Raw genomic sequence first — 12,425 nt, 5'->3', positions numbered from 1 at the left:
ATCTGTACATTATTCCAAACTTTTGGCCGCCAGTGTGTGTGTGTGTGTGTATATATATATATATATATATATATATATATATATATATATATAAATCATTTTAAAACTAAGAAAATAAAGAAATAGCTCTTTAAAACAAAACCAGGGATTCCTAAATGTTAAATTTTTACAGTGCATTTATCTTTTTGTTTGTTTAAATCACGCTTTTACAGAAAATTTATCTGTAGGCACCAATCCCAACATAAATTACGTACAATGCACCATACGATTACCTGCAATTATCATTAGCTTCATGTTAAAAAGGGCATAGTGTCCTCTCTGGAGACTAGTGGTCTGTAGTTAGGACTGCATGTGGTTAAGCAGAGGATAGAGGGAGAGGCTGAGTAAACAAAAGGTCTCTTGAAGCAACAGTTAAGAAGACAATAGATGAGCTGTGAACCCCGGGGGTTACTGAGACAAACATTATCTCTTTACTATTGAACCACTGTCAACCAATGTCTTGTTGGATTCAGGATTGGTTATTCAAACCAAAAGTACAATTGTTGAACGTTTTTACAAAAGGTGACAAATAATTACATGACCTCTAATGTATCTTACAAATTGTATGATGTTTTTCTTCCATTGAACACAGAAGGAGATGTTAGGCAAAATAACATCCCCAGTCTCCATTCACTTTCATTGCATCTTTTTTCCAAACAGTGAAAGTGAATGGTAACTGAGGTTGTCATTCTGCCTAACATCTGAGTTCCAAAGACATAGGGGTTTGGAACAGCATTCAGGGTGAATAAATGATGACAGAATTTTCATTCTTTGCTGAACAACCCCATTAAAGTTAGGGATTTGTTTGAATCCCTAACCCTAAGTATGAACAAGAGCAATAGCATCTCTCACTTTTCTCTTCTAACAATAGGTTTTGATGGCAATCCCGTTTCCCTATTTCCGTCTTTTGTTGCTTGACCTCTCTTTGTCTCTCAATCTCTCTCCATTTGCTCTGTAACAAAAGATCTAATTAGAGCCAGTGTGTGCGCTGGGGCCACTGTGAGTGCTCTAGGATCTCCCACTTCCAGGGATTCCTAAGCAGCAGAGCTGATCTCTGTCCCCAGAGCCCCTGCACGCATCACTCGTCTCCCAGCCGCCCATGGTGGATTGTGAGTACACATCAGTGGCAGATTAAATCCACTCAGTGGAAAGCAGCACATTCCTCGGCTCATCCATGGGGCAGAAATGACATGCATGAAAGGACTGAGACCAAGAACAGCAGCTATTAGAGGTCCTAATCCAGAGGAGAGTGTTTTTTTTTTTTTTTTTGCAATTGTATTTATTTTTAAATGGTTGGCTAAGGGATACTAAAACTACATTTTGTCAAAATTGACTAGAATAGGTTGCCTGAATGACTAGATGACTAATAAGTATTAAAGGGATAGTTCACTCAAAAATGAACAAAGGGACTAATTATTGGACCAAAAACCTCAAAATAACACGCTAATATATAATTTGACTCTCGGTGGATGTACTGTTATGTCGTCTTCAACAGCGAAGAACTTAGGTGTTATATTTGATACCAATCTGTCCTTTGAAAATCAAATGACCAATGTTTGTAGAATAGCATTCTTCCACCTAAGAAATATTGCTAAATTACAACACATTCTCTCTGTTGCTGATGCTGAAAAAGTAATTCATGCTTTCATAACCTCAAGACTAGATTATTGTAATACATTAATGGGAGGATGTCCAGCAAGATCAATAAATAAACTTCAATTGGTTCAAAATGCAGTAGCCAGAGTGCTGACTAGAACCAAGAAATATGATCATATTTGCCCCATTTTATCATCGTTATATTGGCTCCCTGTTAAATTTCATATACATTTTTAAATTCTGTTAACTACGTACAAAGCTTTGAATGGTCTAGCTCCGCAGTACTTATGTGAACTTCTACCATGCTATATTCCATCACGTTTATTACGATCACAAAATTCTGGCCTGTTAATAGTTCCTAGAATATCAAAATCCACAAAAGGAGGTAGATCCTTTTCATATTTGGCTAAACTATAGAATAGTCTTCCTAACACTGTTCAGGATGCAGACACACTCACTCACTCAGTTTAAGTCTAGACTTAAGACTCATCTATTTAGCCAGGCCATTGGAACATTGGTCATGATGTATAACTCTGCAATAAATTTAATGGCATCTATGCTAATATTATTCTATTTGTATCCCTGTCTCAACCTCGGAACTCCTATCCTGAGGTCACCAGAACCGGCAGGATCCAGCTCCATTCCTGCTTCATGTTGGACCCCATGGCAACGTGATGACGACTAAATGCAGCTGGTGCCAGCCAAACATCACTTCAGTCTATTACGATGGACTTCAGAGGATGAACTGATGCCAACTCCAACCATAAGACATGGGATACATCATATGCCATTGCCTGAACCTTGGACTTAGGATAGACTTCACTGAAATTGCCAGCCGGTTGAACTGCGATGCACCTCACTGATCTATGCCTGCATCACCTCGGTCTAATGATGGACTACACTCTTATAATGGAATACATAGACTTTCAATTAATTGCCAACAAAACCCTTCATCAGACAACTAACAAAGGACAATGCATCTATGTGAACTTCTGCAGTTAATACAGGATGTACTTCAAAGACATTAGTCATTAATCTTACAGTTCATACAAAATCTTTGTTTAAACACTGACCCTTAACACTTTCTTAGTTTAATAATTTTAAAGCATGACTTGCACGATACATAATTAAGTAATATTGGCATTATATTCATGATGTTAGCCAGAGGCGAACTAGCCCCACAGTGAGCCTGGTTTCTCCCAAGGTTATTTTTTTTCACTAACCAACATTTTATGGAGTTTTGTGTTCCTTGCCACAGTCGCCTTCGGCTTGCTCACTGGGTTTCTAAATACAATTATTATTTAATTACTTATTTTTAAACACAATTCACAATCGTATTTTCTCAAACTACACAATTATGATTCTCAGACATTACAGATATTAGTTTCATTTTCTGTTAAAGCATGATTTTCTGTAAAGCTGCTTTGCAACGATGTGTGTTGTGAAAGGCGCTATACAAATAAAAATGACTTGACTTGAAACTTCTGGCAGAATGTCAGGGACTGAAAAGTGAGAGGAGAATGAGGCTAAAATTCTGCCTAACATCTTGTGTGTGTGTGTGTGTGTGTGTGTGTGTGTGTTCCATAGAACAAAGGAAGTTATATACTGTTTGGATCAACATGAGGGTGAGTAAATGATGACAGAATTTAAATTTTTAGGTGAACTATCCCTTTGAAGATAAGGAATTATTCATTTTAAAAGCTGAACTATTTTCAACTTGACACGGCATCATAAAAATGCAATGCTCATGGCATAAGGCACTTAAACAATTGTGGGAGTAACATATTCACGACAGAACAGCCAAAGAAGTCTGTCTGCATGTGCTTTAAATGGGATGAATTGACCCTACGCAGAATTTTTTATTTTTTTCAGAAGTTCTGCAACATGTCTTATAGGAATGTATGGGAGATTTCAGTGGATGTCACAATTTTTGGAAATATACAGTATGCTCAAAAACTGAAAGAATATTTTTTCAAATGTAGGCTGGAATGATGTATGTAGCATAGTAACCGTTGCCAAACTGAGATTTGTCAATCAACATTTTTTTGAAAAGTCCATTTAAAATTGCAACATCTCTGAAAGGTTTTTCCCATGAACATTGTCTAAAATATAATGCACAGCATGCTTTTCAGAGCACCACTGCTAAATATATCAAAACTATATATATAAAACTAAAAAATGTAGCTATATTAAAACTAGCCAACCTCACTAACCAACTACCTGTTTGTTGGATGAATAGTCAACCATTGTGACCCATCATCCCACCCCATTGCTGTGTTTAGATTTGTTCCAGAAGACTGAGAATGCTTTAATGCTTTGGCCAGCATGTATGGGTTAAGATTCATGACTTTGAGGGCCTCCTGCATGTGGGGCAAAAGTTTAACTGTTATTGGTATTGGATCACCTCACCCTGACCACAATGACCCAATGGGGCCCCTGGGCTTTCATAAGTCCTATGTATAAGTCAGATGTTGTCTGATCTTAACAACTGTCACTGTTCACAAACCAGAAAAGGGCAAGTTGAGTTTATGCACAAATATTTGTGACTTGCTAACCTAGTGACCTACTGTATGTGGAAGTGATTATTGTATTGTCATTCCTATTTAAGTCAAAGAAAAATAAACAGAGTTTGATGCAACATGTCTTTGGACTTCTTTTTTAAAATTAACATCAAGGTTTTAGTTTAAAATGTAATGAATTTCTAAGGGAAAGTGCTGTGACCGGTCAATTTTTTCACTTCACAGTTTTTTTAATCACCCTTTTCTTTTATACCTTAAATAGCTAAATGGTCGGAAAAGGAAAAAAACAAATATTTTAAGTACAAATATTCCATGTAGTCTCAATTCTTTTGAGGTCATAAAAGCTGCATGCATAATAACTACAAAAGAATTAGCAAAATGCTGTTTAAAATAGTTTTAGATATCGTGTCTCACCACAAGACATGTCAGCATCCCAATAGTATTTCATGTCAATACTTGCTTACATGCCACTTACCTGCTTACGACAAGAACTGAAACCTCAGAAAATCTAATTGTATATATCTCGAAACACTACAAAACCTCCCTACAGTAGATGAGTGTCGTATGTTCGGATGGCAAAGTCTTTTGGGCTAAAGGCTAATACCACCATTTAAGAAATAATAAAAATGATTTAATGAATTAGAATAATTAAATAATCAGTCAATATTTGAGCACAGATAAAACACTGTGTTTAGGAGGACCACTGTTGTGTTGGAGCACCACATTGTAAAGGAGAAAATCTGATAGGATGTGTTGTGGGCCTTAGACAGGAAACTGCAAGCTGGTGTCACTGGGTTCAGCATTTGTGGGAATGAATGAAAGAGTATCAGGTGTGCCGCAATACACAAAACGTGTGGCCACTTTATCTGTGTCTGACAGAAGGGTAAAGTCACTATCAGACCATCTTCACCACAGAGACTAAGGAGAGCAGTGCGAGGTTATCTTCCACTCTGATAAATCGAGATAAAAGCACTACCTACTGTTTGAGAGTCCAAGTTTAACCTGCACACCCATGACTCTAACCTAAACCTACCAATGTAGCACAATTAAAGAAATAGTTCACCCAAAACAATAAAATTCAGTAATTATTTAGCCTTCCAAATCCAAAGGCTTCTATTTTGGAACTAATAATAAACTACTGCTTTAACCATGTGCTTTGGGTTTTGGTTCATCAGTTAGGGGTGGATCACACATTTTAGATGTAAACTGTGCTAAATATCGATATACGTCATTTACGTGTATGATGACATATAATGACTTTCTGCATACATAAATGAACAAACACATCTGATTGTATATTGATTATGGAATCTTTGTTTTAGCTTAAAGAACAGTACTATGGTCTTCTAACCTGTCTGTCTATCTAAGCAAAGCTCTTCCTGGCTGATCATTTTGACAGAGTTGTGGCAGAGGTTCCGGAGGGAAGGTCAAGGTCAAGCTGCACTAAGAAGCCCTCATTTTCTACATAGGAAGACCTCCTCCTTTCGCAAATCAAATAAAGGCTTGGTGTGTAGAGCTGGCAGACATTTTTAACCTGCTCAGCACTGCTCTGATCAAGCCTGAGGACACAAACGCTAAAATTATCATTAAAGGGATAGTTTAAAAGTCAAAAATGTCAAAATTAAAAGATTCTGTCATCATTTACTCACCCTCATGTGTTTCAAATCCATATGCCTTGCTTTTGTTTTTTTGTTTTTTTTTCATGGAACACAAAAAGTTAGCCACAGTCACCATTCATTTTCATTGTATGGAGAGAGAAAAAAAAAAAAAAAAACTCCTTTTTGTGTTCCATAGAACAAAGAAAGTTATATACGTAGGTTTGGAATGTAAATGATGACAGAATTTAGCTGAACTATCCCTTTAACACTGCATAGCATATTCTAAGAGAAAAAAAAAAAAAACAGGGTTGAAAAATCATCAGAGATTAGTTTTCATAATTATGTCTCATAGATTAATGCTTGTCAGTCTTTTTATTTGTATACAGAGACATTCAAACCCAAAAGGAACGTGTTAGATCACTTTTACTCACTTGTGTTGTTCAGTAGCTTCATTATCAGGCAGCTCCATATCGCACACCTCGCATCGTTCTTTCTGGGTTTGGGCCTCGTGCTTCACATTTGCCCCAAGCTTGCTCAAGAACTCCCTCTGAATCAAGCTCTGATGGAAGAGCCCCCCATAGGCACTGAAATCCATGGACATGGCCAGGGAGGATGGCACATTTAACGATGAAGCCATGGATACAGGCAAGGGCAGCATGCCCTCACTCTTATAGTTGGAAGGTATAGAGCACAGCGATGCGAAATGTCTTTCAGCTAGACTGGCCATGTTCACCAGGCCCACTTGGCTGCCGTCTCCCTGGGAGTCACCAGAACTATCGGCAGAGTGGAGCTCGCGAGCGCTGGTGATGACACTGCTTCTGGTAGGGGTCCCTGGAGTGTCCCGGTGCTGCCCTGAGTCACTGCCGCCCTCCTCGTTCCTGGGGAAGATGCATTCATGTTGGAACTCTTCGTCTACCTGCATCATCTCAGTTTTAATCTTATCAAGCAACGGAGATGCACTACCATGTTTATGCACAAAGGTCTGGGGCATGTTTCCTTGGAAGGTGGACTGGCCCATGCTCATTAGGCCCTCTATGGCAGCATTTGTTGGGCTAATGGTTGGAAGACCCAGTTGGGCTGAGTCTGAAGATCTCTTGTCAACCATGTTGACCAGAGCCAAGTGATGTCGGGCAGCATTACCGTAACCGCCATCCTGTATGGAATGCTTTTTCATGATAAACGTGCTTTTAAGGTACTTGATCCTGCGGTCATTGACATCCTCAGCTCTGTTCTCATTCATATTCACATCTGTGTCATTCTCTTCAGTCACTTGGATGGTCTCCAAAATCTTCAGACATTGCTCCTCCAAGTATTCTATCTCTAAGATCTCTGCCGCATACAGCAGGTCATCTAGGTCCTCCAGCTTGGCTTGGAGCGTGGCAGTGTAAGCATACTCGAGAATCTGCTGGAAGGTCTTTGGTGAGAGGAAGTCCAGAGTGTAATGTTGGCTGTTGCGGTGGAACAGTATCTCAAACATCTTGCTAGCACATGCAAGCACGGTTCTGTGGGCATGGAACTCCTGGCTGTCAACCATGATGACCACATCACACAATGTCCCGGAGAGGCGCATCTGGTTGGCCTTCTGCAGGAGCGATGTGGGGTGGCCAGGGTTTTGGAGGTGGATCGCACCCATTTTAGTCAAATCCATTCTATCAACATTTACCATACCATCTCATGGGTTTACTATGCTCCTCTCTGTCCTTGAGTGCTCCTGCAAACGTCATTCGTTCATATGAAAAGAGAATGAGCACAAATGCACCATGTCACCTGTTACACCATCTTACAGGAAATGTTAATCATCACTTAAACAGGTTAACTCAATGTTTTGGGGGAAACAAATAGGCAAAGGGTCGTTGTTGTTGAACATCAATACAGAGGCACTATCAAATCATCACAACATGTACCTAATGTTATGCAATCGTAATGATAGTAGTGGAAAGCTGCCAGGTGAAACTGAACCAGCGGCATTCAAGACATGCCTGCGAGAAGCTTACATTTCTGATACTGTTCTCCAGGCTTAAAGGCTAATTTGTTTTATTTGTACTTATAATTTCTGGGAACACTATTATTATCCAATAAAAGAATAAAAACGCACTCAACTTGTCCCCATAAAGGGATCCAGAGTGACATTTCAGTAAGTTATACTATCTCTGCTTAATGTGTCACCATCCGCACAACAACATTAACAGTTGAACGTCTTTTATTGCTATTACTGTTATTTTAAATCAGTTATAATATTACATTATTATAATACAAATAATAAATAATAATAAAACAAAGTTTTAATAATAATTAAAATAAATATGAATTTAAATTATTATTATTATTATTTTAAATCACAAAATATGTCATACTTCATATCTGAGTCATACCTCAGTTGTTTTTTGTTTTTTTTGCTTGAGTACGTGCAATCAAGATTATAAGTGCAACCCGTGTTGGCGCTAAATATGTTTAACGCATTTAATAGCAATGATATAAGGTACGAAAAAAGGTACGGATACACCTTGCCCTTCATGGCAATCCCCAAAAGGTTGAACACTCTCATGCTTTCAATCAGACATACCCTCCTTCAAATATACCGGCACTGTGAATTACAGTTTATAGGATACGCACATCAGAACGACTTTATTACGCGTGCAGAATACCACAGCAAAAGATCAGATGATTCCTCCGTGCAACAGTCTGTAGCTGCCTTTACTGCGCATGCAATCGCGATATTGCACCTGATTGACATTTCGCTTCAAGGAACATTTACAATAGTTTATTTTTATCATTATTTTAGTTGATAATAACACTGACGTGTCCTGAAAGCACAATCACGCAGATATAAACACTGACGCGCGTGATCTTAAAAGACAAGTTACACCCCATACACAAAATTAACTTATTCTTGCACTAACTATTAAACATTCACATTGTCGTTCTCAGCAACTGGAAGAACAATTCATGTTTAGCCGGCGAAAATATTTTCACTTACCTGGAATTGGCACGTGAATTGAACACTTGTTATTAAGGCATCAACATACTGAGGTTCACAGAAGCCGCTTCACGCGCACTACACTCGCCTTTCGGATTCCGATCATCATCATCATCATTGTGACGTCAAAGCAATGGCTCGCTCTTTTCTCTGAGGCGCGAATCGGAGACGCGCAAGAACGCTGTAATTGTTAGAGATGGGTTAGGATGCTGTTTAAAAGGAGCACTGTATGCTAGTTGTTCAGCACTACTGTTACTCGAATAATCCAAAAGACTATGAATAATGGTTTAAACACTCACATAACACCATTTACTAAGACTAACTTAAAAAAAATACAGCCCGGCATGCAGTCTACACACACTTACCTAGGTTGATTTTAACTTTAAAGAGCATCACTGCGTTAAAAAAAAAAAAAAAAAAAAAAAAAAAAAAGAGCTTCGCTTGTCCATGAATGAAGGGTAAAGGGGATGAATGAGAATAAAAACCGCGCGCTCACACACGCGCGCACACAAAAGCACCCTGCCAATGAATAAGGATGGCAGAATAATCCACAGTCATTTTAAGACATGCTGCTCTGGAAAAAAGCTGGTTCATTACCTAAACGTACAAAAACAGCCAAATATACACCGAGGGGTGCTCTCTAAATCTTGGAGAGCCATTTTCTTGTGTAGTTGTCCTGAAGACACTCATGTTGCTGTAGGTCACCCGCCCTGGACCTTTAGTTAACAGAGTGTAGTATACTAGAGTCAATCAAACATCGACGCGCATTACGCTTAATTACTGATTAGGCTGTGCGTTCCATAGGTACCCTCATAATTACAGTATGGTCTATTTGGGTATTGCAAAAACAAAACAAAAAAAGTACAAAAATGATGAGTTGTTTTATCGGCTCCTCGGTATTTTTAATACATACGTTCATTCTAAGAATGTTTATGATAGCACGTGCGGTCACGTATTTCAGAAACAACCGCATGCACTAACATGTCTGGCGCTCATTTAGTGAAATAGTGCTACCTGCTGGTTGTAGCGCGTAGTCGGCAGTGTAAATTCCATGTGAGCTAAAGAGGGAAAACTTAGAACGTTTCCCTCCTTACGAAAACCCCTTTAGAACGTTTCGCTCCTTACGAATTTCACTCATGAAAAATTACCATGGTGACCATAGCTCCTGCCGTAATACCATAGTAATTACAGTTACGTTTTACTAAAGTCGATATGAATAGCTCTCAAAGAGTTTTTAAAAACTTGGCAAACATTGGCAAATGATCAATTTACATTTATTTCAGTCACTTTTGGCATTTTATAATAACTATATTACAACGCTTTCTGATTTATTTTGCTTGTAGAAAATCAGATGGGCTGAAAAACTGAAAAACAGAGATGAAAATGTACTTTCATGTGAATTTTTACTTTTGCTACTTTAAAATGGCTATATCTTCCAGTTTTATTTATTTATTTATTTATTTATTTTTTTTGGCAATTATTTTTATCTACACAGTGTTGATATGGCAACAAGTAAACAAATGAAGTTTCGTCTTACCAGCGTGTGGAAACATTAAAACCAGGTGTGTTACATCTAGCCCCGCTTTAGTTTGTGTCCTGCTCTCCCCTACCTGAGGTAAACTTCGCCAGTATCTGTCGGGCGTGGAGGGAGGCCGAGAGAGAGAGACAGAGTCAAGATTACAGTTCATTATCCTTACCAAATATACAGTTTATCTTACTACCAATTCCAAACATTTGAATTTCGAATATTATCCACCTTTTTCCTGGGGAAACAAATGTGGGTGGGACTTCCGCTGGAAGTCGTTCTATAGCATTCCCTAGTTCTGGCTGCAGTCATTTTAAAACCCTGTTTATAGCTGGTAATAAGATGTGTTTCGGATGATCCAATCGCAAATGGTCAGCGCTAAATATAGCTGTAAACGGGGTGCAAAATGTTTTGTGATTGGATCACAAAAAACACATACAGAGGTAGTCAAAAACCACATCGTATTTGAGGTTTAAAACAGCATCCTGATGCGTCCTGGACAGCAGCAAAGCACCATCTCTTACAAGTCAATCACCCACTGAAGGCCAAACAAATGTTTAAATTTACATGCAGATTTAAAAGGAAATAACCGTCCGATCTGAAAACTTGAAAAAGCGATTACATACCCAAGTATGAGAACTTCACAGCTCTTCCTCAGTGTGTCTGTCTGATTTGAACATGCAGGATGACAAGATGACAAGCACACACATCTGAAGCTGAACTAACACAGTTACTCCACTAAAACAACTGATAATTGTGCTAGAAATGTTGCGTTTGTACTTAGATTAAATCTAAACTGTATCTGGGAGAAACAGCATGCCGGTTTTGTTCCCCCTTTCTTTGACTTTATGAATTTTTTTGCAGTTTATTAACGTCCAGTAACACACTGATATAATGACTGATGTATGTACGAAATCATGCACGCTTTCCTCAAAATCCCAACACCACAATGAAAGAATGAATGGACATACGCCGCAACCAGTGTTGCCAACAATTTTTCATGGGAAGTCGCCAAAGGCACAACAACAGCTGTGTTAACTTGACAACGGAAGTAACGGCCATATTTCTCGCGAAGCATCACGGGATGTAGGAAAAAGGTGGATAGAGGCAAGTTTCATCGTTTAAATTATCTGCAGTTGTCTCTGTGTCTACTCCATTATAAACTGAGCATAACACCTGGCGCTGACGGCGCATTTTTCCTCTAGAAATGCTCTGAGATCAAACAGTAAGCCAATGTCTGTGTTAATGCAAATAATTACCGGGATTTATGAATCAAAATTAAAATAAAATAAAAAAAATGAGTATGAACACAGAAAGACGTACATCCTTCAGGAAAAGACGTTGCGGGATTCCCACCGATATACATCTACAGTAATTTGCTGTATTTAGTTACAGTTTGCTACTGTATTAATTTGATAAAGTAATTTACTGTTATGAGTGACTTTACATAGAGTACCCATGATGCAATGCATATTACAGATAAATACTGTATGATTATATTAATTTCCTGTCATTTTACAGTTATGTACCATATAAACTACAGTAACAATGTACAATTGCAGTGAGCAGCAGGGGCGTACTGGGAACAACTGGTTCTTCCCATACAGGTCAAAATTGACAATAGAAGATTTTTATTTTAATTTTTTTTTTTTTAACTGTTTACGTAATTTTATACAAAAATGCTTTTTTTATTTTATTTCAATGGTCTTGACAAGTCACAACATTTGGTTCCAGAAACTATGCAGTATACACAGTTCATAGTGTATTCTTTACCTGTCCCGGGGCAAAAAATGACTGCATAGGGGGGGTTATGCAGCTTTCAGAATCTTTTTGTCATTTCGGTTTATTTATTTGTATTTATTGACAGTGGTGGCTAATACCATAGTATGGAAGTTTTATTGAGAACAATAACTGTAGCAACTGGTACTTTGAATAATAAAAACAATAATAAAAAACTTGGGTTACCCGAGTAAATGTTGGTAAGGTTTTAAATAACAGATTTCCAATTCCCCAACAAAAACACACCATTCCCTTAATGTTAGCGTTATCAGGGGCGGATTGCCCCTTTTTTGCAATTGTTTTTTTGGGAACCAATTCCTAACATTCTAAGAACATTCTTTTTAGCTTTTATAAGCAAAAACCAAAACATTCTGGAAACCAAAAATTGTTAT

The 12,425-nt window shown here is 38.1% G+C and overlaps 1 protein-coding gene across 2 annotated transcripts in view; it reads right to left on the bottom strand.

Moving 5' to 3' along the window:
* The window catches only part of LOC127430151 (zinc finger and BTB domain-containing protein 16-A-like), an 87,889-nt gene extending 78,730 nt beyond the window's left edge, over window positions 1–9,159 (bottom strand). Inside the window, exons 1-3 of one of the 2 annotated variants that reach the window (XM_051679684.1) lie at window positions 9,095–9,159; window positions 8,730–8,910; window positions 6,184–7,463 (exon numbers count right to left, since the gene is read on the bottom strand). In XM_051679684.1, the coding sequence (XP_051535644.1) occupies window positions 6,184–7,418 (1,235 nt within the window). In that variant the 5' untranslated portion in view covers window positions 7,419–7,463; window positions 8,730–8,910; window positions 9,095–9,159. Of the gene's footprint in view, window positions 1–6,183; window positions 7,464–8,729; window positions 8,914–9,094 lie in introns of those variants that run through there. The other variant, XM_051679682.1, reaches the window with a different exon arrangement.
* Window positions 9,160–12,425: the final 3,266 nt, after the last annotated feature.

This window comes from Myxocyprinus asiaticus, chromosome 39 (assembly GCF_019703515.2).
Source record: "Myxocyprinus asiaticus isolate MX2 ecotype Aquarium Trade chromosome 39, UBuf_Myxa_2, whole genome shotgun sequence".
Classification (NCBI taxonomy): Eukaryota; Metazoa; Chordata; class Actinopteri; order Cypriniformes; family Catostomidae; genus Myxocyprinus; species Myxocyprinus asiaticus.
Note: the sequence above shows the minus strand (reverse complement) of the source record. Positions and strands in the feature narration are given on the sequence as shown.